Source organism: Lagopus muta, chromosome 13, assembly GCF_023343835.1.
Source record: "Lagopus muta isolate bLagMut1 chromosome 13, bLagMut1 primary, whole genome shotgun sequence".
NCBI lineage: Eukaryota > Metazoa > Chordata > Aves > Galliformes > Phasianidae > Lagopus > Lagopus muta.
In genome coordinates, this window is record NC_064445.1 from 1,403,729 (window position 1) to 1,429,889 (window position 26,161).

The 26,161-nt window shown below is 51.3% G+C and overlaps 3 protein-coding genes and 2 long non-coding RNA genes across 5 annotated transcripts; 3 read left to right on the forward strand and 2 right to left on the reverse strand.

The window, feature by feature from the left end:
- Window positions 1–172: 172 nt before the first annotated feature.
- On the forward strand, window positions 173–7,460 carry LOC125699621 (putative P2Y purinoceptor 10). Its single transcript, XM_048959344.1, has 2 exons — window positions 173–284; window positions 4,885–7,460. Exon 2 carries the CDS (start codon window positions 4,887–4,889, stop codon window positions 5,907–5,909), a length of 1,023 nt encoding a protein of 340 aa, XP_048815301.1. The 5' UTR covers window positions 173–284; window positions 4,885–4,886; the 3' UTR covers window positions 5,910–7,460.
- Window positions 230–4,415, reverse strand: LOC125699638 (uncharacterized). The gene is made up of 6 exons (XR_007379638.1): window positions 4,369–4,415; window positions 3,512–3,714; window positions 2,607–2,785; window positions 1,427–1,504; window positions 1,152–1,327; window positions 230–315 (listed from the first exon to the last, which is right to left on the reverse strand). It is a non-coding gene; the product is annotated as an uncharacterized LOC125699638 (long non-coding RNA).
- A 1,780-nt stretch (window positions 7,461–9,240) lies between the features above and the next one.
- Window positions 9,241–14,393, forward strand: LOC125699619 (putative P2Y purinoceptor 10). The gene is made up of 2 exons (XM_048959340.1): window positions 9,241–10,195; window positions 12,498–14,393. Exon 2 carries the CDS (start codon window positions 12,548–12,550, stop codon window positions 13,661–13,663), a length of 1,116 nt encoding a protein of 371 aa, XP_048815297.1. The 5' UTR covers window positions 9,241–10,195; window positions 12,498–12,547; the 3' UTR covers window positions 13,664–14,393.
- LOC125699636 (uncharacterized) lies at window positions 13,974–21,724 on the reverse strand. The gene is made up of 4 exons (XR_007379636.1): window positions 19,616–21,724; window positions 19,327–19,532; window positions 18,548–18,697; window positions 13,974–14,065 (listed from the first exon to the last, which is right to left on the reverse strand). It is a non-coding gene; the product is annotated as an uncharacterized LOC125699636 (long non-coding RNA).
- Window positions 18,589–24,980, forward strand: GPR174 (G protein-coupled receptor 174). Its single transcript, XM_048959345.1, has 2 exons — window positions 18,589–18,705; window positions 21,738–24,980. Exon 2 carries the CDS (start codon window positions 22,202–22,204, stop codon window positions 23,213–23,215), a length of 1,014 nt encoding a protein of 337 aa, XP_048815302.1. The 5' UTR covers window positions 18,589–18,705; window positions 21,738–22,201; the 3' UTR covers window positions 23,216–24,980.
- Window positions 24,981–26,161: the final 1,181 nt, after the last annotated feature.

Below are 26,161 nucleotides of genomic sequence, written 5' to 3' on the forward strand. Positions count from 1 at the left end.
ATCCAAGCCACCCTGGTGCCAAAACCCCAAAGATGAGAGCACAGATGAGGGGACAACATTGCATACACCCATCCAGGACTCAGCTCTGCAGGGCTGGGAACCCAGCATTTGAGTCCCCCAAAGCGGAGCCACACACCACAGGCACGCATCAAAGCATCACCTTCGGGCAGGCCGTGATGTCACGCAGGTTGCCATGCTGCTGTAAACAAGGCTGGTGCAGTGCTGCAGCCGGCACACTTCCTCCTGCCTGCAGCACTGAGCCGGCTGGGTCACTTCCTGACGAGGTAAGGCTGTTTTACGCTCTCTCTTTGTGATCTAGAACAAGCATTAACAAGATTTTAGGGTCTCCTGTGTTGGCGTTGCCCTCCCAGGCTTTTTCCCTGGGCTCAGCTCATGCAGGGAGGGGGTTTGGGAAGCTCTGGCTCTTGGCACAGCAGCCCTCCGAGTGCCCCAATCCTCTGCACGAGTGCATGCAGGAGGCACAACAGCAGCTGCATGAAATTGCTGCCACCAGAGCAGGCAAAGGTTCAGCGTGGGCAGCTCCCGGTGCTCCACAGGATCCACTGCTGGGCCCTTGCTTCCTTTACCTGATTTCTCCAAGAAGATCTTTTACTTTAAAACGGCACTCGGCGGTAAGGGGAACTGCAGCAGATCTGTTTGGGTTCTCTTTTTTTTTTCTTTCTTTTTTTCTAACAGCAATTTATATTGCCGCTAAAGGAATAATAATCTCATGCTGCCCATGTGGCATCCATGCTGCTCTTTGCCTGAATCACAATGGCGGGACATCACTGCTGGAGGTTGGGGACACAGCGTGACGTGCAAGCGGGCTGCTTGGATGTGGCTTTGCCCTCAAGGGTGCTGAGGTTCAGAGCTGAAATTTCAAGTTTCAACTGCAGCCACCAGCTAAAACTTAGCTAACTTCATTCACTGGTGCTTTTAAGCCATATTTTGTCAGAGGAGCAATGGGATGGCATTCACCTGTGCTCGGGAGGAGTTTGACAGTGCAGCCCAGCATGTTTGCAGTTTGGCAGTGACGGATGAGATCCACATTGGGTGGACCCTAAACCTGAAATTTCTTAAAGCAAATCAAAAGGGAAAAGCAAATCAAAGCAGGGAGTGTGAGTCAATGTCAAACTGGGCTTACCGCAGACCTGTGTCAGGGAGGACAGCAGCACTGGGGCAGCAGGTGGTGCAGAAGGAGAGAGCTGCTCCAGGCAGGGTTCCAGCTCCCTGCTCAGCCTTGGTGTGAGCAGTGGGACCACTGCTGTGCCCACACCTCCAGCACTGGGAATGGCACTGCACCATGGGGCTGTGCTGCCCAAGCCAGCTGTGGGAGTAGGAATGAGAGCAGAATGCAAACTGAAATCTCCACAGCCCAGATCTGCTCCAATTTTCTTTGTTGAAAAACAGAAAAAAAATAAAGTACCTGTAACTGTAGGACTTTCCACTTGAGTGCAGAGGTTTCAGACTGAAGCGTGAGTGCGAAAGTGTGAGATACTCAGCCCTGAAATGAAGGCAGAAGAATGTGTGCTGTGATCAGACCGACCTGCTGCAGGCAGCCAGCCAGCAGGACGCCGTGCTGCTTTGAGATCAACCTCTTTTTCCTGGAAGTGCCATGTTGTGTTTCCAAATTATCTTGCTACGAGTAATTATGTGCATGCTTCATTCTTTCCCTGTTGCAATAGCCTCAGAAATGCAGACTCTGAGTGAAGCATACAAAGCAGGACTCGGATAACACTGCATAGATCTACTACCAATTTTCTTTTTTCTTTTATTTTTAAACTGCATATTAGGAGCTGTCTTCCCTCAATGTGGTGTGAGGACCAACAAAAAACACTTTCTGATGTGACACATGGAGACAAGTGCTGATAAAATCAGCTCAAGGACTTCAGCCTTTGCTGATACTTCACACAGAAATGCTGTCTGAACAGCTTTGCAGATAGGAAGTCCGATTGCAGACAGCCAGGGGCATCTGTGTGTGTCGTGTTTGTCCTCAGGGAGGAAGGTGAGAGGGATGGAAGGAGTTACCCCCAGTCTGAGCAAGTGGGAGGAAGGGGGCAGTGCAGCTGTAAATGCCATGTTGTGCTTCCAAATTGTCCCGCTACAAAAAATTATATGCATGCTTCATTCTTTCCTTGTTTTGCAACAGCCTCAGAAACACAGACTCTGCAGAGCAGATCCCACAGGAATTGCCATAGAAAGTCCACTCTTACTTGATGTGCCTCCTGGCAAAGCCTAAGGACAGGTTTCCACGTCAAGCAAAAGAGGGCTGCATTTGAGTTAGGGAGCAGCAAAGTTCCTTTCCTTTCCCAAGAGCCTTGAGATCAGGTTAATCACTCACAGCCACTGCTGAATTGCCTTCTGTACAATTTGGTTGAAGGGATATTAATGACTTTGTAGCAAATCTCATTCTCAGAGCCCACCACGTGCCAATGAGCAGCAATCCCCCATATGCGCATTGATGGCATTAATGCTGCTGCACCCAACAGGGTCACCCCACTCAGTCCATGTTCTCCAACATGCCCAGCCCTGAGGCCAGTCGAGTCCCTCACCCCGTGGCCCCAGTGCTGCCCCATGCGCTCCCTGCCCACCAGTCATATCCTTACACTTGCTCAGGTAATGGAGCTGGGACATCTGCCCCTTCATGGAGAGGATTCTGCAGCCTGTGGCTCTGAGGGCTGAAGCTCCTGACCTCCACTGTCTCCATGTAAACACCAAGGACAGGAGCATCAATTCACAGAGCATTTTTTCCCCTAATGTCAGCATTCCTCTTTTTGGGATCATCCTGGAAGATAGCAACACAAAGTCATGAGGATGCGGCCACACCATCACCTCTGCCCCTCCATCTGCCCTATGGGTTTAGAAAACTGCCTTCAACTGGGCAAAGAAGAGAAGTTTTGATTAACTCTGACACCTTGTGGACAATTATCAGATGAGGACAAAGCCCAGGGGATCTCCCCATGTAAGGGGCTCCACCATGGGCTCAGACTGCTGCAGCCCACTGGTGCCCATCTGGTGTCTGGACACAGCTTGCTGCTATCAGAGCACGAAGGCTGAGGTGTGAGACCAAGCATGTGCATCATCTCATGTTACAGCAGATATACATCCCAGACATGCACATTTACCCTAAATATCTCTGTTTGGTGGCTACTTTGAGTCAGCAGCCTGAGCTTGATTACTCTGAACGTTGCTGTTGCGGCCTGGTTCTGAGCTGTCACATGAAATGTAAATAAGTCTAACTGTACCTTGGAACCCCGACATGCAAACTGATTGCTGTGACTCATCTGACCTCAGCCCCTCTAAACATCCCAGGTCTGTTGGGCAGCATTTGAATAGCAGCATGTTCTCAAAATGGAACATTTTGCAAATGCACCCAATCCTCTGTGGTGTCAGTGGCCACGTGGCGTTGTGTTTTGTCAGAGCATGGGGCAGTCAGGCTGACCTCAGCATGCAGGCAGCTTATAACTCTGACAGTGATGCTCAATGGCTTCTTGGCAAAGTGGGAGCTCACCTGGAGTGTGACGAGGGAGCAGCACGTGTCCAGCTGGGGCTGCAGATGGACCCGGCTTGGGACACCTCAGTGTTATCGTGCTGTCCCAGTGAAGGAGGAGTTGGGCAGTGCCCCCCCAGCTACAGCATTTCTTCGCTATTAGGTGCAGCTGAAGGATGTAGTTCAGTTGCTAAACCCAAGCACGTGGCAGGAGATAACCCTGCCTTTTGCAAACCATAAGAAAATGAAACAGAAGTTAAAAAGAGAAGCAGAATTGTCTTCAGCTCCTGTTAATAAAGCCTGTAGGTGCAGACTCTTAGTGGCCCAGGGCCGGGGCCACCTGCAGCCCCAATTAGCAAAGTGAAGAAAACCAACACCAATCGTGCTCTTTGTCACTTGAGAGCTCTAATCTCTTCTTGTTTGCAGCACAAAGAAAAGAACCCTTAGTACCAGGGGATGAGTTACTAATATCTACCTACAGAGACACTTCTTTCTCTGGCAAATGCCCCATGCAAGTTTTGCTGTCAGGAAATGAGTCAGAAGCAGGGGAGCAGTATCTGCAGTGCCCTGTGAAACAGGAAGCCAACATTCAGTGTTAACTGTAGCTTTAGACACGGAAGGGAATCACTATACTAAGAATTAGAATCCTGTGGGGAAATACCCCATAAAACCAAGCTCCTGTAACTTAAACACAGGTATAATCCAGTTGTTGGCATCCACATTTTGGTCACTGGGCTATGTGGTTGCTTGCTTGTAGAAGTCAGGCTATGGCACACTATAACAATCAGAAAGGTCAAGGCAATGGAATGGTGTTACAGGAGATGCGACCACAAGGAAACCAGTGCAATAGAAAGATGCTACAGAGAAAAAGTGCTCACCCATCTCTGAAAACTTAGGCTCACAGGGAAAACTCCAGACAAGAGGGATCTCCAACCAGAGACCCTTCCCCCCTGACATTCAGCCCTTAAATGAGGGCTAAGAGAGAATTGCTTTCACCTGTGCTCTCAGGGCTGACCAGGTCTTTTCCCCAGATGCTCAGTGGTTCAGATCAGGACTCAACAGTTCCCATACACACACCTTCCTCCTGTGTATTCCCCCTGTCACAGATGGGTTAGAGCTGCCGGGATGGGAAGCTCCTTCTGCTCCTCCATGAGCAGTGTGGCTTAGTTTCTCCTATGCTTATGGAAACTGGAAAGCACAGCAAGGGGACTGATGCTGCGGAGGCAGTCCTATCTCCTCTGCAGTAATAACAGGAGGGGGCAGATTTGAAGAAGGTAGCAGCATATTCTACACAGGGGACCTTCTGAGCCTCAGTGTTGTCAGATAGGAAATGTGAATACAGACAACTCTTGCAGTGCCTTTGCCTTTACAACCACTGCTTTTGCTCTCCCCAGGAATGACCTGTACTCCCCCTCCTGTGCCAAATGCTCCCAGCAGTCCCATCATGACGCACAGCAACTGGACCTGCTCCGATCCCAACGTAACGTACAAATCCACGCTGTACGCAGCCACCTACACCATCATCTTCATCCCCGGCCTGCTGGCCAACAGCGCTGCCCTCTGGGTGCTGTGCCGCTTCATCAGCAAGAAGAACAAAGCCATCATCTTCATGATCAACCTGGCCGCGGCCGACCTGGCGCACGTCCTGTCGCTGCCGCTGCGGATTTACTATTACATCAACCGCACGTGGCCTTTTGGGAGATTCCTCTGCCTGCTGTGCTTCTACCTGAAGTACCTCAACATGTACGCCAGCATCTGCTTCCTCACCTGCATCAGCATCCAGCGGTACTTCTTCCTATACCAGCCCTTCAAGGCCAAGGACTGGAAGCGGCGCTACGACATCGCCATCAGCGCGGCCGTCTGGCTCTTTGTGGGCGCCGCCTGCTCCCCGTTCCCCATCATGCGCAGCTTCCGCCTGCAGAACAACTCCATAACCTGCTTTGCAGACCTGGAGGTGCGGCAGATCGAGAGCAAAGTGGGCACCGTGGCGATGACGGCCACCGCGGAGCTCTTCGGCTTCATTGGGCCCCTCATCGTCATTGTGTTCTGTACCTGGAAAACAAAGGTCTCCCTTCGGGGCTTCCGGATTCCGCTGCAGAACAACAGCGAGGGGCGGAAAGCTTCGAGGATGGTATCCACCTGTGCCATCGTGTTCTTTGTGTGTTTTGCACCGTATCACATCAATTTCTTCTTCTACATGATGGTGAAAGAGAACGTTATTACAGATTGCCTCCTGCGCAGGATCACGCTGCACACCCAGCCCTTCTGCTTAACTCTGGCAAGTCTGGACTGCTGCTTGGATCCGATCCTTTATTTCTTTATGACCTCAGAGTTTCAGGACCAGATCTCCAGGCACAGCAGCATGGCCATCAGGAGTCGGCTCATGAGCAAAGAGAGTGCATCGTCAGTTAAGGAATGAAATAAAGCCAGCTGAAGAGAGTTAAGATATTTCATCTGAAATCCAGGATTGTTCGACTACCAACTCCATTACAGAAGACCCCTCGATTGTTCAGGGGAGATTTGTAGCAGTGGAAATCTTTCGATACACACAAGATAAAACTTTGTGATTAATGTGTTGGAGTGACACACAGACGTTGACTGCGCCTACTGCTGTGATGCCCACTCCTGACCCAGCCAGAGTGGAAAATCCCCAAAGCCTTTGATGGGAAATGGTGGAAACATCCTAGGAACTCCTCTTTCCATTTCTCCAACTCCAGAGGTTCTTTGTTCAAGCCAAAGATGATTATTCATCCATACACTGGAATCTGCTGAAGTGCTTTCTCTGCACACTGCATGCGAAGTGGCCAGGAACAGCAAGCAGCAGTTTTGCTGTCCATGCTCAGGGACACAGATGTGTGAGCTTGCTCCAGCACAGAGCCCCACCTTGCTGCTGCCTGCCCCAGCTCTCAGAGCATTGCTCTGGTCATTGCACTTACCACTGCTTCATTTCTTTCTGCTCTTTTCATCAACTCCTTCTTCTCACCCTGCTCCACGTATGCTCCTTACCTGTGGATGCATCCTGTGCCTTACGCTGCAGCCAGTGCTGTGAGGTTGCTCGCATTCTGCACAGCAGGACCTTTCCTCTCTCCATGTCCCCTTCACACTCCAAGAAACACCACTGCCAGCAGTGGGGGCCCAGCATCAGTGCTGCCAGGTTGGGTGACCCCAGTGGCACCACACAGGTCCTCATCCCCATTATGTGCACGGCTCCTTCAGCCTAGTGCTGAGACCACACCGTGAGGTCCTTCCTTAGGGGTTCAGGGGCACATGCACTAGAGAAGAAAGGTGTCCTTCCCTCACTGGTTTCTCTAAGATGTGACAAATTCTAGGCCAAATTCTACCCATGTGTGACAACGGTTTCCCCGTGATAACTGAGGACTCTTTTGCTGATCAGAAACACTGATTTACTCCCTCTGAAACCCGTGTCTTTCCAAAACCAATGCATTCAGTGGCACCATCTCACATGTTGCTACAAAGCAGATAAAATACCAGAAACACTTGCTGGGTATGCTTCAACCACACAATTCCTCTTAATTACTTTTTCTCTTACCCAACATTTTCCTGCATATTACAGTTTTTTACTTGACTGTTTTACAACAAAGTGGGGGCAATTTAACACCCAGGTTTGGAAAACCATTACACTGGAGCTCTTCTCAAAAGCAGTGACCAGCTGTTGATTGAGCCCAATTAGCTGCCATAGTTCTCTCTTTATGAACAACAGTATTATGAACTTAATCTTACAAGCAGATAAGTGAGGGTGCCAAAAGATGCTCACCCAGACAGAGTAGCATTCACACTGTGTTACTGCAGCTTCTATAGCTTTGTAGTAAGAACTGGGAGCTGTTGGCTGTGTTTACAATTCTCTGTTTATCAGGTGAGAACAAGTTGAAGTCAGTGTTATGGCAAGTGTGTAGCTCATCCTATGTTGTACTTTCCAAAAATTGATGCTTCAGAAATAAACGCATTTTTGCAAGCGTAAGCTGAGTTTCCTAGTGGTCCCTTGCACCTGCAGGACAGAATGGGGTCAGTTCCTCCTTCACGTGGATCAGAGGTCATTATCAAGTGCATTGGTGGCTGCTGACTTTTCTTGTTCTTTAAGATTCCTCTCCAGTCTACAGAAAGGTGTGGGATGGGCCTCCAGAAGGGATAATATTCCCATCCCCATGAGGGCATCCCCAGCACCTCATCTCCTGCTGTCACCCCATCCCCCTGCCTTGCTCACCTCTGAGCTCCCCCAGATCCCACTTAACCAGCTTGTCTGATCTGTTGCACATCAGAGACCAACAGCCTGCCCTCTGCAATCCCATACAAGAACTCCCAAGGTTTTAGTCCAAGCCAAACACTCAGCAGCAGAACTGGCCCCCAGCAGACCCAGCTGCCCCCATGGAGGGGATATGGAGCTGCAGATGTGCCAGCCCCACTTCCTGCAATTCACTCCATTTCCCATTGCCATACAATGTGTTTATTATTTTGTCCATAGGAAGCATCACTTCACATTGTTCCTCCTCGACTGTCTCCTGTGCTGGTGCCATTAGCAAAAGAAATATGTCTTTTGAAGGGCCAGCAAATGGTTCCTCATGCTGACTGATGTCAAAGCTGAGAGGTTCCTCTCCTGCCTGGGGAAGGATCCTCTTCTATTGGACAGGAACAGGAGTGGGGTTACAGTCCATGGGGTTTCTTGCCTTCCTGCAGGTTCCCGGTGCCAGCTGCAGGATTCTGTGAGTACCTGGGCACACAGCTTGTGCATTTCCACTAAAAAATACCTGGTTTGTGCTTTACACAAGAGCTTAATCTGAATAGGTTGGCAATGACCAACTCCAATCTTCCTACCACTGCTCTCATAGAGACCCATGTGCCGTGGGGACCAGCCCAGCCCCAGTGCCACACACTGCCAGCCTGGTGAGTCCCTGCCCGGGGCTTTGTGAAAGGAGAGCAGCTCCTCCAAGCGCTGTTTGTCAGACATCCTTCAGGTGCATCCTGTCAGACATGTCCCTGTGCTGAGCACTCACAGAGGTGTGAGTGATCTGCCCTTGGCCTCCAGCCCACAGGATACCAGTCTGAATGCAGAGCAGACCTTCCGCGGGAGGCTCGGATAAAGCCTCACACAGATATTAAGGATAAAGATATTATATCGTGTCTTCTGCTTTTAAAAATACAAATGTGCAGAGTGCAGAATGCACGTGCTGTGTCTCCTGCTGGAGTGCTGAGCAGCAGGGAAGGGCTCAGTGGGGGCATGAGGGGGAGTTCAGTGAGCAGCGAGTCCATACAGGCAGCTCCAGAGATGGGGCTGAAGTGGATGGGAACAGGCTGGATGCATGCCCTAGCCTCAGAAGGAGGACATCCTCACAGGATATCCTGGCAAAACATCACATTGCTTCAGGATCAACCTTTAACCTCTGCAGAGAGATGCTCTGGCACAATCCAACCCCCTTTGTACAAATCTGAGCTCTTTGCAAACAATTGCACACAGTTATTTCTCCCAGGGATTGCCGTCAGCTGCTGAAAACGATTCATGGGGAGAAAAGATGAATGATGAGCAGCTCTTTCACCTTCCAAACCACACTGCAGGGTTGGTTCCAGCCGTGGGGCTGGGGACTTGCACTGCACTTGGTGTTACCTCTTTCGCTTCTCTTCCACAGTTGTGTTCTTGCTCATTTTGCAGGGTCATAGGACTGTTAAAGAAAATAAATGCAGAACAGAGGAGGATAGGATGGGATGGGATGGGGCAGGGTAGGGTAGGAGAAGGGATGGGGTAAGGTAGGATGGGATGGGGTAGGGTAGGGTGGGATGTGACAGACTAAAAGGACATACAAAGATCATCAAAGAGCCTTTATTTATTACTGCACATTAAATGCAAGACAGAAGGGGAATGTGGCAGCATCCACTTCAGCTTTACCAACCCCAGGGCCAGAAAATGCAGCACTGAGAAGGAGGAAGTTGAGAAGAAGTCATGTGATGTGTAGATTTGACAGTGTTCAGCTGAGAAAGAAGAAGGTCATTCTCAGCAGTAGGGGAAATAAAATAATGTATGTGTGTATATGGATACACATATACAGATACGGAGAAGGAATTCAAGGATGTGAAAAATGGAAAGAAATTGGGAATGATGGACATTCTGTTTTTGTAAAAAAGTACTGCTTGGGGAAAATTTCAATCTTAAACCATCACATATTTAAGAAATAAATTCCAAAGCCGTGTTAGCGTTAGCCTGTAGGGTTCAATATCTGAAGTGAACACAAATTCCAAGAGAATGCAAGGAAATCACTGCCTTCCAAGAACTTTCTACTGATCCAGAGATTGGTTTTCCTTTTTCGTATGAAAGCAGGGAAAAAGAGAAGCGGGCTGAGAAACCTCACATTCACATCATGCAACTTTGAGCAGAAAGAAGAGTGCATCCGAGCTCCATCCCGTGGCATTGGTCGCAGTGACACCACCGCCCTTCCAGCTGTTCTCGCGTCATTCACTGAACACATTTTGTGTGCTGGAGGGAAACAAAATCCAGGATTTCCTGTTCTGCAGCCGCTGTGCCGGGCTGCAGATGCCGGCAGGATTCTTTCCAGCGCTCCAAAAACATGTGGGAGTTTGGAGGGGAGCCGCTGCAGCCGGGAGCGCTGCAAGGAGCCGTGGCAAAGCAAAGCCGAGGGCTCACTGCTCCTGCAGCCTAGCATGGATGCCAGCCCCGTGCAGGATGGGAGCTGTGGGGAGGTAAGCCCATTGCTGCTGTATGGGGTTCTTTTTTTCCCAGTAGATAGAAGCTGTGGCGGTTCCGAGCAACTCTACTGCGGTGGGTTTTGATTTTCTGTTGTATGTTTGGTTTTATATCCTGGCAGTGACTGTGGCTGCGTATTTCTGTGCCGCTGGCTGGGAGGGGGAGCAGAGCGCTGTGCACACGAGCTGGAGGCAGCTTGCAGCAAGCATTGCCTCCTACAGTAAAGAACTTCAGCTTTGTTATGGGCAGGAGCTGCTAGAACCGACCGGATCTGTTTATGCATTTCCCATCAGTGCTTGGATTAAACAAACAAAACTACTGCTTGAAACACAGCTTCTAAAAAGCCTCTGTTACTTGAAATCAGCAGCTTACTTCAAGCCAAAAGTGTGGGGATTCTTCTTTTTCTTAATGTTTTCTTTACTCAGCTGCTTCTCCCTCCAGCATCCCAGCAATGAACAGGACTGGAGGGCGGCAGCTCTGCTGTCCCATCCCATCCTGTCCCATCCCATCCCACTGCAGCCAGACTCCAGCACGGCTCCGTCTCCCCAACAAACCCATGGAAAGGATGAGGGCGAATTTGAAAGTGGATCTGGGAGCACTAAAAGCCGTACCACAGAAATGCAGGGCTGGGTGGGGCAGGCAGTGATTCAGAGCAGCCAGGCGATTTCCAATACTGACAGCCACGTACATGTCCACAAAAAGACACTGCTCACATGCTCCAAAAAGCTCCATGGTGCTGTGATTGCAACCTTAGTGCCCTGATGAAGCACAGTTAGCTGGTGCTCACAGCTGATGGCTCTGCCCTCTCTCCCCTCTGCATTTCCAGCTGTAAACCCACTAGGACAGGCATGAAGTTTGGCTTGCAGCTGGATAAATCTCAGCTTTGCCATGGATAAAAGCCCCCCCAGCTCCTGTCTGCATGTAAATCAGAGTGGAGAGAGGGCATTACTTTTTACACCAGTAGCAATAAGAAAAAGAAATATCAAAACAATGAAGGAATTGCAGGCAAAGCCCTGCCAAAGCACAGCAGCAGCCCTGCTCTGTAACAAATGAAAATCCGGTGCCGTCAGGAGGAGCTGTGTTGGGTGAGCTTCAGCAGGACCCCATGCTGCTGGCAGCAGGGAGCTCCCCCTGGTCTCACCAGGTGTAATGAGAACTGCCAAACCAAAACTGCACATCCAGGTGATGCCCCAGCTAAGAAAGGCACGCTGCTGGGCTGCAAACAAAGCCAACAAATGGAGAAAGAAGGTAGCGAGGCTCCGCATGGCCACAGCCCTTAGGATGTGGGCTGCAGGGACAGGGGAACCCCTCTGACACATAGGATACATATGTAGCATCCTATGTATAAATAGTGTCCTATCTATCTCCTCTATGTGTTTCTATCATCCTTTATATCTGTATAGAGAAAGCATCCTGTGTACATATAGAGCATCCTCTCCACAGCATCCTCGTGCACAGAGAGGCAAGCCGGCCCCCAGCGTGACCTGCTAACACCCCTGTGCTGGGAGGAGAAACAGGCAAAGGGACAGAAAGAAACTCTGCTCACTAGGAGACAGATGTATTCATCTTCCTGCGTGTCCTGCTGCTGGAGGATCACTCCTGTTGCCATAACACGATGCCTGCACAGTGCACCATGAGGACCCAAATTGAGTTAGCAGGACCAGCAGAGGGGCTGGCGTGCGTTCGGCTGGCTATTAGCTTATAACCCAGCTCTGAGTCTGGAGCCAGAGCTCTGATGGATCTGTCTGCACCTCCCTGGCCAGTCACTGCTCTGCTGAGCATCATTCATGGGTGCTGCTTATTGCCATGCTCCTGGTTTGCACCGAACCTCTGTGCTGAGCCATAACGGCCCACTCATAGCCCCTCTTTATTTGTAGCGTTGTGGAAATCACTTGTAGGTGTACCAGAGAGCAGCAATTTGGTCACAGTTGGACAGAAAGCTCAGTGCAGTAGAAGTGGTTCTGGAAAAAGCCTGGAGAGATGAAGATGTGCTTAGGTATTAGCAATGGCAATTAATGATATGGCACTTAGGGCAACGTCACTGTGATACTGGGCTGGCGGACACAAAACACAGCTGTAGTTTTGCAGATAAAATCTTCCAGGATGCCCAGGGTCACCATGGCCTGAAGTGCATTATTCAACATGGGGAAACACCATGAGGTTTTCGGCAGTACAGGGGGACATGGCTTAGGGGGCATTGCAGTGAGAGTTCAAGGCTTGAACACGATGATCTTGGTGGTCTTTTCCAACCATAGAATCACAGGATTATTATACACCATCTGTGTTTGCTCCTTGCAGGAAGCCTCCGTCCGCCTGAACCCACTGGTGAGTGAGGAGTCTGGGCTGCGATGGAGAGCAACGCTTCCTCGGGGAACTGCAGCCAGCCCCAGATGTCCTTCCAGAACACGCTGTACGCAGCCACCTACACCATCATCTTCATCCCCGGCCTGCTGGCCAACAGCGCTGCCCTCTGGGTGCTGTGCCGCTTCATCAGCAAGAAGAGCAAGGCTGTCATCTTCATGATCAACCTGGCCGTGGCCGACCTGGCGCACGTCCTGTCGCTGCCGCTGCGGATGTATTACTACATCAACCACACGTGGCCCTTTGGGACCTTCCTCTGCCAGCTGTGCTTCTACCTGAAGTACCTCAACATGTACGCCAGCATCTGCTTCCTCACCTGCATCAGCATCCAGCGGTACCTCTTCCTCCTGCACCCCTTCAAGGCCACGGCCTGGAAGCGCCGCTATGACGTGGGGCTCAGCGCGGCCGTCTGGCTCTTTGTGGGCGCTGCCTGCCTGCCTCTGCCCATTGTCAGGAGCCCGGCCCTATCCAACAGCACCACCACCTGCTTCTCCGACCTGGCCGTCAAGCAGCTGACGCCAGGAGCCTCCATCACTCTGGTGACGGTGGCGGAGCTCTTTGGGTTCGTCATCCCCTTCGGCATCATCGCGTGGTGCACCTGGAAGATGCGGCAGTCGCTGCAGGAGGGCGGGACGCAGCTGCAGAGCGCCAGCGAGAAGCAGAAGGCACTAAGGATGGTGCTGATGTGTGCCGCCGTCTTCTTCATCTGCTTCACCCCCTACCACATCAACTTCCCCTTCTTCATGTTGGTGATCGAGAACATCATCAAGGACTGCACCGTGCACAGCAACACGCTCCGCTTCCACCCCATCTCCCTCTGCCTTGCCAGCCTCAACTGCTGCCTGGATCCGGTCCTCTACTACTTCATGACCTCCGAGTTCCAGGACCAGCTGCTCCGGCACGGCTGTGCTGCCCTACGGACTCGCCTCACACGCAGCCGACGCAGCCTCACCACGAGTGACTCCGGCCATGACATCCGCACCAAGCGGAGAAACCTGCCCAGGTTTCAGTTTTGGTCCCTCCCCAAGTTCTTTGGAAGGATAAACAACATGGAAATCCCCCCGATGCAGCCCGACGAGCTCCTCTTGGAGTCCATCTCTTGAAAATGAGGCATTCTTCTCCACCTTGGCATTCCCATTGCTTGAGTGAAGACTGTGTTACGTCTCCGAGTGCGCATTAATACATGTTGGTCTCCAAATACGTGTTAGTCCGTGTTAAATTACCCTCGTGTGCAGCAGGTGTGGGGATCTGACCTGGGAGGACATTCTGATCAAGGAAGGCTTGATGCTGCTGCTGGGAACTGTTTGCCTTACAGCATTTTTCCTTCACATCACAGCTAAAATATCACAGCCACCACCAATGTCAGTGTTTCTCCTGTGCTGGACTGTGAGGGCCTTCCTCCCCTGCCATTGTTGTTGTTTCAGTGTCTTACCTATTTATCAGCTACAGAAGTCCTCCTGCTGCAGCCTGGCTCTCCACACACCGGGATCAGGACACTCAGTGATCTGCATGTAAAGCAAACCTGTAAAGCTTTCTCTCCAATGAGAAAACCCATAATCTGGGCAGAACCCAGGCAGGTCAGGACCTTAGAGCAGCAGTGGGAGGATGAGGGGCTGGCAGTGCCATTCCTCCTGTCATCACAAGGGGCCCGTGCTACCCAGCACTTTGCTCAAGCCTCCGCTCATTGATGGAGATGCTGTGCAGCCCCTTGGTTCTGCTTCATAACCCAAAAATGGTCCCAGCCTTCACTGGGGACCAAGAAACGTTTACAAACCCAACCTGAGTGCATCCTATGGACTTCAAACTCGGGGGGAAATAAAATGTTCTCAACAAGTTCTCAAGTGGGTATTATTTTAAAGGCTGCCACTTGCAAATAATCTTGTGGTTGCATAGATGGATAGCCTCCTCCAAAGAGCCCTAAGCACCACGCTCAGGCAGCATTTCCATTCTGTGCTCTTCTCGGCAGCTGCATTCACTCCATTTAGCAGCTAGCCCTACATCAGCTCTGCTCCCACAGCACAAGCTCCAGGGGTGCCCATCCCACTTCTGGGCCCATTTGTGCTACTGAAAGCTCCAAAAAGCCCCATGGGCAGTGCGTGGGTTGGAGCTTTGCCCTCTCGGATCAAAGCACTGGCAACAGCGGTGCCAAAAACACTTGGAGAATTACTTAAGTCGATGTAGGCAGAGGGTTGGGGCTTTTTTTTGATAAAAAACAGGCTGTTTGATAATTGGATGCACATTTCCAGCCTGCACGACACTTCTGGCAGAGCATAAGTAGCTGGAGCACAGCAGAGGGACAGGCAGAACGTGGAGAAACTCTTTGCTGTGTACTGCACACCGAGAGCGGGCAGCACGCACACATTGCCCCCCAGTTCACACTGCCCCCCACTTGCCCAAATCCCTCACCAGAACCCCCAAGAACAACAAAACGAAGGGTTCTGCCTGCTTGTTTGGAGAGGGAAAAAGGATTTTTAGGGCTGAAGATGCGTGCACGTTGGGGTGGACCGTCAGGTGGACCCCAGTGAGCGCTCTTGGCCCTGGATGAAGGCAAACCTGGCCACAGCTGCTCCATCACTACTGTGAACTCACCACTTCCTTCCCAAAGAAAACAGGAGAAAGAAAGCAAAACCAAAACTGGCAGCAATCTGTCACATGCAGAGAGCAGCAGTTGCTCTGGGGGGCAGCCCTGCCTGCACTGCGGCTCACAGAGAAATTCAGCAGCAAGAAACCCTTTGGGGGCTACGTGCATGGGACAGCAATGATTGTGCTGCTGGTGGTACTAGAGAAAGAGCTATGATAATTTCCTGAGCAGAGAGATGATGGGAGGGGGGGACTTTGCTCTTGTACTTCACTCAGCCTAAGTGAAAGCTTTTCTTGTTGCTGCTACCGGTTCTGCTCTGGCAGAAGAGGATTTGTTGGGTTTTAACCAAACCTGAGAAGATTCCCTTCCCACGGTGGCTGCTCTGACAGTTTGCTTTGCAGGAGCACAGGAAAAGCTGAAGGTTGGAGAGAAAGGAGAGCAGGGGGTAAGGGCTCAGACTGACAGCACCACGTGGGTGAGCAGCAAAACCGAGCTCCCTGCATTTGGCACTGCATCCTGAGATCCCACATGCAATTAGCTGTGCTACCCAGAGACAATGAGTTATTCCACCCGCGTGCCATTAATTATACACCCAACATTCTGCAGCCCTTAAACAAGGACTGCCAGGGCGATGCCTCTTGCACACAATACTTCCAAGGGCGCCGCAGGAAGGGAAGAATGGCTGCTTTTCTGTCTGCTAAAAATACCTTTTCCTGCCTCCATGGCTGCATGCTTCCAGCCCAGCCCCACAACGCTTTTTGGCCTCTGCAGAAGCACTAAGCAGGAGCAGAGCTTGCACCCCCCAGCCAGGAGCGAGCCTGGGGAGCGCTGCATGGGAACAAACACACAGGCAGGGCTGGAGTGCTGGTGTGACCCAGAAGTACAGGCAGTAGATTTTGTTGCTTTAAACCAAACTGAGAAGAGGAGAGGTTTTCCAGACAGGCGTGATTCCATCCGATCCATGGCCAAGTTTTACTTCATGGGCACAGCCACCACCCTGCAAAGCCCAGGGCATGGATGTGTACCGTGGTGGCACCGGTTGAGCAACCCATGGCACACAGCACACAGCAGAGGGAGCAGAGCAATGCAGTGCAGCCACAGATCCCTGCTCACAGCACAGCAAAATTGCAGAAAATTCCACTGATGCTCACAATTGTGCTGGGACACCCCTCACAATGAGGGTCACTGCCATGACCCAACACAGCCCAGTCTCACTGCACATAGGGAGACTTTCCCAGCAGTAACTGCCACGCCAACCTATAGGGGATTTTTACCTTTTCTTTTTTTTTTTCTTAGACCATATTTCCCCTAGATAAGCAAAGAGGGAAAAAATTCATCCCCAGGCAGAATTTTTGGCCATGGGATGGTGAGAGCAGCTCCAGCTCCTCTTGCTCACATCTGTGTGCCCTTCCTGGGCTCCTCCTTGCTAAGTTGGCACAAAGCAAACCAGCTCATTAGCAAACCAGCTCATTAGCACCTGCCCGGAATGGGAAGATGTGCAGACACCCCAACTGCAAGCCCTACTTTCAGCTTCTGAAATGGGGAGGAAGGCTGCTGCATGGCCGTGGGGCACTGCCAAAACAGGATATGGTTATGCTCCCAAAGGTGGCTTTGAAATAAAAACCTTATCTGTACAGTAAGTGCTGCCCAAACTCGGGTCATGCCTTCTTATAAACGAGCTGGCTTCTGCGGAAATGAAAGTATAAAGCAAAGCACTGCTGAGCAGGAAACAAAAATACGATTTTCGGATCCCAGGCGCTGTTCAGGTATGAGGTTTTTTTGGTGCTGCCCCCATTCCCGTCACTTGGCTGGGCTTGAAAGCAGCGCCCAAACCCACAGGATGGGGGAGTGGAGAACCCTGAGCTACAGAGCAGAACCGGTAGCCATGAACACGGTTGCAGGCTGCTTCCCACGCTGCCCAAAACGGGGCAAGTTTTGGGGGATCATTCAGCAAGCCCCTGGGCTGAGGAGCCTGGGGACTGCCAGATCTTACTTTACATAGTTTTAGGAAGGATGGAAGAAAAGGGTTTTCTTGCAATCGCTCGGCTCAAAGCACCCTGCAGAGAGCACAGGCAGCTGCCAGGAGGCGCAGTGCACTCAGGGACGTTTCTCACCGCTAAAAGCAATGATGGAAACGTTGTGGGACCTACAAGACCAAAGGAGCAGCTCCCCAGGGCCCCCAGGGCCACAAAAGCAGCAAAACCCAACCCCAAATGCTTTGATTCCAAAAGCAGCAGCAGATTGATCCAACCCTGAGCCCAAGGGACAGCGCTGCGGTGAACACACCACAGTGCTGACAGCTCCCACAGAAGATTAATTATCGTGCATTAAGTAATCATCAGGCTTCAAAAGCAATGCCTGTGAGCTCTGTATATTAGGACATAGCTGTTCAAGCAGCCAAGTGCCCATGTGCTTTGGGAGATGCGAGCCCTGCACGGGGCTGTGCCACCACAACGACCAGAGCGTGTCCCTGTGTCCACCAAAATGAACTGAAGTTTCAGTCCTCAACCCTTCAACAATCCTCAGTCCTTCTTGGGGTCATAGAATCACAAAATGGCTGGCTTGGAAGGGACCTTCAAACACACCCAGCCCTAAGCTCTGCACTGTGATCTGGGTGCCCCCCAGCTCAGGCTGCACAGGGCCCATCTGTGGCTATGGGCATCTCAGGGATGGGGCACCCACGCCTTCCCAAGAGATAACTGCTACCACTGCTCACTAATATGACATCACAAAGCACTACAGAGGAAAGCTCTCGTCTGGTGAAGCCTATCCCATTGACTCCATCCACATCCAAGGAGATGTCAATTAATGCACATGTTCATTTTTCCACATCACCCCTCAGATCTTCCATTTCTGTATTTGCCTTCAACAGGAGGAAAGAATGCTTAAAGAAACACAGAAGTGAGCAAATGCTTCTACATTTTGTAATGAAAGTGTGTGAACACTCATCCCCACAGGGCAGGTTTGTGCTGGGCGGTGGTGAGCAGGGTGGCACAGGGAGAGCAGCCCCAACCCACATTCTTGTGGTAGAGAAGAAAAAAAGAGCAAAATCATCTCATATGAATCAGGAAAAGACTACTAGGATGCCCAACTCAATTCCAGCACACGCCACCATGCCATCACCACGTCCTTCATTGCCACATCCCCATGGCTCTGGGGCACTTCAGGGATGGTGACCCCACTGCTCCCTGGGCAGCCTGTGTATCACTGCTCTTTCTAAGAACAAATTTCTCCTCATATTCAACATGAAAAGACGAGAGAACACAGCTCTCAGCCCCATTAGCCCCGTGCCCTTGCTGCTTCCAAAACCCACCAAAAGCAGCAGCGCTTCCGCTAGAGCACTTGACCACATACATAAATAACTGGGGGGGAAAAGGAAAAAGAAAAAAAAAAGACAACCACTTACCATGCTGGGCTCTGCCCTGACACTACAGGCAGCAGTGAGGCGAGCCCTTTGGGGAGGGCCCTGCGCCGGCGCAGCCTGCACGCCTGCATTGAGATTGCACTTTTGCTTTGAGAGCCGAGAGCGGTGGGAGCGCAGCCGGGCACCGTGGGTCTGCCAAGGTAGGAGCACACTTTGGTCAGGCTCATTGCTGGGGTATGTTGTGCTTTTCTTATTGTTAGTGCCAGGTAGATCATGGAATGGGTTGGAAGGGACCTTAAAGATCAGCTCGTTCCAACCTCTCATCGAGGCGACTTTGCGCCGCTTGCAGTAGGAGAGGACAGGGGATGCTGAGCAGAGGGGCACCGTCAGAAATCTCCAAAGTTAAGTGACTAAAAGCAAAGAGACTCAATGGTAAAAATTAGGGAAAAAAAAAATGTTTTTCTGTGCTTGCTGTGCCTTGGGGAGGCTGCTGTGGGGAGGGGTTGGAGTGCACACTGTGGGAACAGCAGCTGTGCTCAGCTGGGGGCACACGGCTGTGCCCCAACACTGTGTGCCAGCAGTTTGGGTGGAAACCTCACAGCTTTGGTGACCAGCTAACCACAGCACATCAGGGAAAGGAGACAGGGAAAGGGGCTCCAGGCTGAACCCCAGCACTCCCTCAGCGTGCATTTTCCACTTCAAATGCGGATAAATATCAACAAGGGAGGAAAAGAGCTTGGGCAAATGGCTAAGAGACAAAAGCAGAGTATCTCACTGAGAATTGAGGTATTTACGTTTTCGTGCACATCAGTGGGACTTACCCAGCTGAAATCCCCCTGCCTGCCCAGCTGCTGCTCCTGGGGCAGCCCCAGTCAGTGCTCCTGGGATGGAGTGTCCTGATCCTCCCCAGAAGCAGTTCCAGGGGTGATGATGGGGTTACAGTCAGCCATGGGGGCTCCTCACTGCTTGACCTGGCAGCCCAACCATTTCCAGCACTGCAGGGATGGGGCTGGCAGCACTCACACACCTGGGGCATGAGCAAATGAGAGGTTAATGAGGAGCAATGGAAGGAAACCTCATTCAGCTGTGCCAATGCCCCCCAGCCCTAACCTGTACAGTCTTGGCTCTCACTGCTCCTCTTCTGTAATGAGCACTCAGCACTTGAGTGACTCATGTTTCAAGCAACCACAGGCGATGATGAATGGGCAGCTGCTCCAGTGCTCTGCAACTGAATCAAACAGAACAGCTGTATCTGCCTTGAAAACAGACAAAACAGGCGGTTAGCAAATATTTTATGACAACCCAAAGCAGGGTGGGTGCTCAGCTCAGAAGAGATGCTGCATGGGGTGGTTGCTCCAGAGGCTGCTGGTAACCTGGGTGGGGGCACAAAGCTCTGCTCCCAGTACAACTCCGGGGTGGGGGCTCACCTGGCTCCAAGAACATCAACATCACTGGGATGGCCAAACACATGACCATCTGAGGAAGATGGCCAGCAAAAATACATTAGCTTCCTTGGTAGCATCTACAAATAGGAGAAGGAAAGAGATGCACCTGCCTGGCTAACAGTGAGATGCAGAACTGCATCTGGAGAAGATGTAAACCCGAAAAGTCTACCAGCAAACTGGCTGCAGAGAGAGAGGACTCTTTTTTTGTTTTGTTTTCCAAAACCTAGAAGCAGTGGTACTTAATTATGAGATTATATTTTGATAACTTCTGCTTGTTACTCATTAAGTACCAACAAGAAGCCTCCATCCAGCATCCTAAAGTGTCCGACTGTGGGGACTACTGGCAAAATGAAGAGGGGGCAGAAGCCGGGGAGGAAGAAGGAAGTCATGCCTCACCCCCACCACAGTCTGAGCTGCCGTGAACCAAAATTTCCCCTTTCTGCAGTCTTTGTTTTTTTTTAGCCTCTGGCCTCTTTGTGTGCAGCGCTCTGCTTGAAACACTGTGCTCAGCACTGTGGCTGCTGGGATTTCCAAGGAGCAGTTTCTCACTGCATCAGGGTCCTGTGGCTGCAGAGCATCCCCCAGTCCCGGGTGGGCAGCAGGAAAGTCCCTGAGCACCCACAGAGGGACCCTGAAGCTGTTTGTCCCATTGGCCGTCTGTCCCTCCTCCACGTGATGCTGAACCCCAGAGGTGCTGCTGGATCCCATCACCCTCCTGCCACTGGTGCCACTACAGCAGGCAGCAATGGGAGTCCCCAGCTCCCCACCCATGGTGAGACACCCCTGTAACTCACAGATTACTCACACTTCTGGAATTAATCATGGCTAAGGGTCAACTTCAGAGCTAATAAAAGTATTGGGAAGTCTTTGGAAAGCAAGCCCACAACTCAGTGCTGGTAGCTTCTGGAGTTAATGTGATTACTGCCCATGGTTACACTGGATGTTGGCTCCTTGGAAGAAGAAACATCTCCATCTCATTGGGCTCATCATGGTGGTACAAACAAAAGCGACGCAGAAAGCTGCCCCTGGAATTGTTTCCTTTTGCAGGTTTTCTCATTTCATCACCCAAAGCAACAGTACAGCCACACTGATACTTGCTAGATGTCAGCTTTGTTGGCAGACATGTATTTTAGCACAGGAAGAAGCACCACACAGCACAGTAGGATGCAGTTCTATAGCCATGTCTGCTGCACCCACGTGGCACCCACGCTGTTCCCACTCTAGTGCTTCACAGTGAAGCAAAAGCCAAACCAGAGCAACGTGGGTCAGAGGGCTGAACTCCCTCTGTATTTATAAGATCTGCTTGTTGGGGTTTTTTTTGGTTTGATATATTTAGGTAAGGTCAACTGCTCACCATGCAAACAAGTTTTAAATGAAGCCCACCCACTTGCTCGATGCGGAACCGATACCTGGGATTTCCAGTGGTGATGCTCACCAGGTGGCTGAAGGAAAAGCTCAAAAAAGCCACGGGGAGAGAATCAGATTCACTGCCCTGAGAGCACTCAGGTGGCAGAAAGTGGCTGACAGGCGCTGGGGCTGCAGAACCAGCTCACAGCCCCAGTCAGTCCTGCAACACCAGGAGCTGCTGCCCGCGCCCTGGTTTGCGATGGTGATTGAACCCATGTTCTGCTCACTCTTTGGGTGCTTGGCACATGGTTGCATGCAGTGCTGGGTGGGTGGTGAGGAGCTGCCACCAGATGCCACCCATTGGGTTTTTGTTATGGGCAGAGATGTTCCCTGGTTTCTGCACATTCATGCAGTGCTCCAACCACATCTTTGTCTTTCAGCTTCTTCAAAGGAGGGTCTGCAGTGCCCAGCGTGGGTACAGACTGGCACTGGGCTGCCCACTGCTTCAGCTGGCGATGATGGGTTTCCACGTGGGATTTCACCTCATCCAGCACTGCCAGCAGCTGCACTGACATCGGGCAGCTTCTGAGAACACAGCAGCACAGCTCGGACCAATGCACAAAGCTCCTGGCCAAGGGCATGGGGCAGTTGGGTCTCTGAGCCTCACTCACTAGCACCGGTGCTGGAGGGCCTTAAACCTTTTGATTTCAGCCTCAGGTCAACACAGTGAGGATGATGTCACCGCATTGGAGCATCGACCCCACACACCAACACAGCCACAGCAGCAAAATTCATGAAGAGCAAAGGCAGATGGTGCCTGGAAGGAGGGGAAGCAAAGTTTTGGGGCAGGGGCAGCACTGAGCTCTCAGACCCCGACACACACTAGGATTGGGGCACGGGGGCCATGGAGAACAGCTCCAACTGCTCCACCAGCACTGACCTGAAGCTCTACTACGCCATCACATACGCATTCATCCTCATCCCTGGACTCATAGGAAACGTGTTGGCTTTGTGGGTTTTCTATGGCTACATGAAAGAGACGAAAAGGGCCGTGATATTTATGATCAACTTGGCCATCGCCGACTTATCACAAGTTTTATCCTTACCCCTGAGGATTTTCTACTACTTGACCAAGACGTGGAAGTTTGGAGGAGGCCTCTGCATGTTCTGCTTCTACCTGAAGTACGTCAACATGTACGCCAGCATCTACTTCCTGGTGTGCATCAGCGTGCGCCGCTTCTTGTTCCTGATGTACCCCTTCCGATTCACGGACTGCAAGCGTGTCTGCGATGTGTACATCAGCATCGTGGGCTGGGTGGTGGTGTGCGTTGGCTGCCTGCCTTTCCCCTTGCTGAGGCTCACTCAGAACACCACCAACGAGTGCTTTGTGGACCTGCCCGTGCAGGAGGTGGACCTTCCCACCTCCATCATCATGATGACCATCGGGGAGCTGGTGGGCTTCGTGACGCCCCTGCTGATCATCCTGTACTGCTCCTGGAAGACGGCCTTATCGCTGAAGGAAAGGAACTCTGCTTCACCAGACCTCGGGGAGAAAAAAAAGGCTCTCAAGATGATTCTCACCTGCGCTCTCGTATTTCTGATCTGCTTCGCGCCTTACCACATCAGCTTCCCCCTGGATTTCTTTGTCAAAACCAAAAAGATTAAGAACTGCTGCACCCAGAAGGTGATCTCAGTGTTCCACGCTGTTGCCCTGTGTCTGGCCAGCCTCAATTCCTGCGTGGACCCAATCCTCTACTACTTCACCACAGATGAGTTCCGCAGGCGGCTGTCCCGGCAGGAGCTGCATGACGGTGCCCCGCTGCACAGCCACAGCCAGCAGCACACGCAGGACGCACTGCAGGACAGCATCCCTCTGAAAGCTCCTAGCCCAGAGCACACTGCAGGACAAGCCCACTGATTGCTAGCACAGCGCCCGTGGTTTTGGGGTTTAACCAATGATTTCAGGAAGGATTTGAGCTTTAGGAAAAAAAGCCAAGCTTGAAAAAGCCATTGTGCTTTAATATTTTGGTTGAAGATTTGCCCTGTATAGATAACCACGTGTGGTTCCCCATTCCAGAGCTGGGCAGCCAGGAGCAGGACACAGCCATGCCACCAGGCCACGTCACGATCACACCAGCACCACGCAAGGGGCAGCAGAGATTTGGGGGTTTCCCTATGCAGAATTTGGTCCTAAAAGTGAGCATATGGCCTAGAGGCGTATTCTCCTGAAGCAAAAGGTCACGGAGCAGTGCAGCTCACTTCCACACGGTGCCCAGAGCCCACCTCACTCCATGCTGACTACATACAGGAGCTTAACAGCCCTGCTGTGCCAACAGTTACTCAGGCATCTTTTCTGGGGGTGCACCAGATGACAGTTCCCCAAATTGCAATGCCACTCAAGTGCCCACACACTATTTTTCTACCCTCGTTTTGTTCTACCACCAGTTATTTTTCTACCATCAATTTATTTCTGGATCAGGGTAAGAAGTAGCAGAACACCACCAGCAAAGCCCAAAGCCCTCTTTGTTGCGTGTGACAAGCTTTAAGCATGGACTCCTGCTTCAAGGGTATCCATTCAGGCTCCAGCAAGCCTCCCGGGTCCCTTTTTCCCCCCAAGAATGGCACATGTGGCTCTGCAGCACTGCGCTCCCATCAGCACAGCACTGAGCTCACCCCGAGCCCAGGATCCAACCACTGCAATATCTGAGCAACTTCCTGTAACCTTACACAGGCCAACTCGTGAAGTTCAGGCCCTTAACCCCAGCTTGGCTGAGATGCTGTCAGAGGAACCAAAGCTGTCTGAAGCTGAAAGCAATGGAATCCACTCTTTGTCAAGCCACGTAAGAGACACAGAGACTTATAAAGACATATTCAAGGGTGGGTGGATTTCTAATGGTCATTACTTCCAAAAAATCAAGCAACAGCAGCTTCGTGCTCATCTGGCATTTTGTTTGCACCTTCTTGTAAAATTGTTATGGGAATATTTGAAACGTTACGTTTTGGAAACATAAAAATACTGTGACGATATGAAAACTTTATTTAATGCTAACGCTGTTTTGTAGATTTAACTTATGAAAACATAAATATTTCGTAGAAAAATGATGTGAATCCCACTTCTTTGTTGTTTTAGAACCCTTCCATTTAATAAAAGGGAACTCCACCAGCCTGGGTACTTGCATTCACCACGAATTCACAGAGGCCAACAGCACGCTGCCATTTGCTCATGGCAACAAAAGCAACTATTTCTTTTCCACTACCTGCCTGCATTCCCTGCAGCAATGAACACTTCCCATTTTCCCTGCTTCCAGCACAGCCCTTGGCCTGCTCTCAGCCCAGCAAATGCCACCAGCTCCCACAGCAGGGCAGCACCTGCAGCACAGATATCTCACATGCACCTGCAGAAACCCAGCTGGGCACGCAGAGCATCTCCCAGAGGATCCAGACACATCAGACACACTTCACTGCAGCATCCACGTTCTAAGATAATGCAGTTTTAAGCTTTTCCTCCATCTTACGAACACCCATGCGTTTCAGAGCAGCCCCAAACGGGGCTCTCTTGCCCTCGGCCCATCGGGCTGTGACTGGGCTGGTCCCATTTCAGGCGAGAATGAAACCCCCATTAGTGGAAGGGATGAGACCCCCGACCCACACTGGCCGACATCAGCAGCTCCGGATGTGTGGGAGACAGGCGATGGGTGTCAAAAGTTCAGAAATAGATGAGAAAAACTCAGTGTGCTTTGGTTTTCCCACCTAGGAAATACCGTAGGTGGGCCAGCAGCCATGCGGGTTATTCATATCAGCTCCAACAGTCCCTTCACACAGGAAGTGCTGCGACAGCCTCAGCACTCACGTGAGCTGGGTTCAGGGCGCTGCAAGCTCTGCGACCCCAGCAGTGCTTTCTGTCATGGAATCACAGAATGATGAGGATCAGAAAAGCCTTCTCAGATTCCCACCCCCACCCCACTGTGCCCCTCAGAGCCACATCCCCACGGTTCTGGAACCCGTGGGCAGCCCGTGCCAGTGCATCACGGCTCTTTTGGACAGTAAGTTGTTCCTAATGTCCAACCTGCGCCATTGCCTCTCATCCTCCATCTCACAGCCTTTATCTGACGCTCTGTGGACACTCGGAGAACTGAGACGTTGCCTTGCATGGGCAAACAGTGAGGCTTGTGCCCAGGGGACGGCTCTGCACCAGCTCAGAGGGATGCTCTGGGTTTCTTCAAGCATCCTCTGCACAGTGCATTTCTCCAGCAGTCCCCATAGAGATGGGCTGACACCATCCTGAAACAACACCCAGCTCAGTCAACCGCTGCTATGCCAAAAGGAAAGGTCTGTCCCCTTCTTATTTGCAGCATCACATTTCAGGAGAGTTCTCCTTCATGGAGCAATGGAAGGCTCCTTCATGGATTACTGAAGATATTTTCCTTGCAGGGACATGCAGCTCCAGCTGCAATTGAGCCAAAGCTTCCACAGGGTCAGCTCTGTTTCTGCTTCCCCACGCTTTATTTTTTCAGACTGTTGCACAAAGTTTATTTTCAACTTTGCAGCTTTCATCATCACCCTAAAACACTCCAAACCTCAGAGGAACGCGGATGGTTTCCTGGGAAGTTCTGATCTTATCAAAAAGCTAATTTTCCATTAATTAAAAAAGTCCAGATCCAGCATTTTCCCTGACCTCGTTCCAACACTCCATCTGCAGCCTGAGACCTGTGCTCTCCCTGATGCTGCACAGCATCTGCTCCCAGCAGCTGCATCCCACCTGACCCCATCTGTAGCAATAGCACAGAACTGAGGAAAAGTAGGTTATGTGGGGACCCTGAGCTGCTCAGCAGCATCACCAAGGTGTGTTCTGCTTTGAGACACA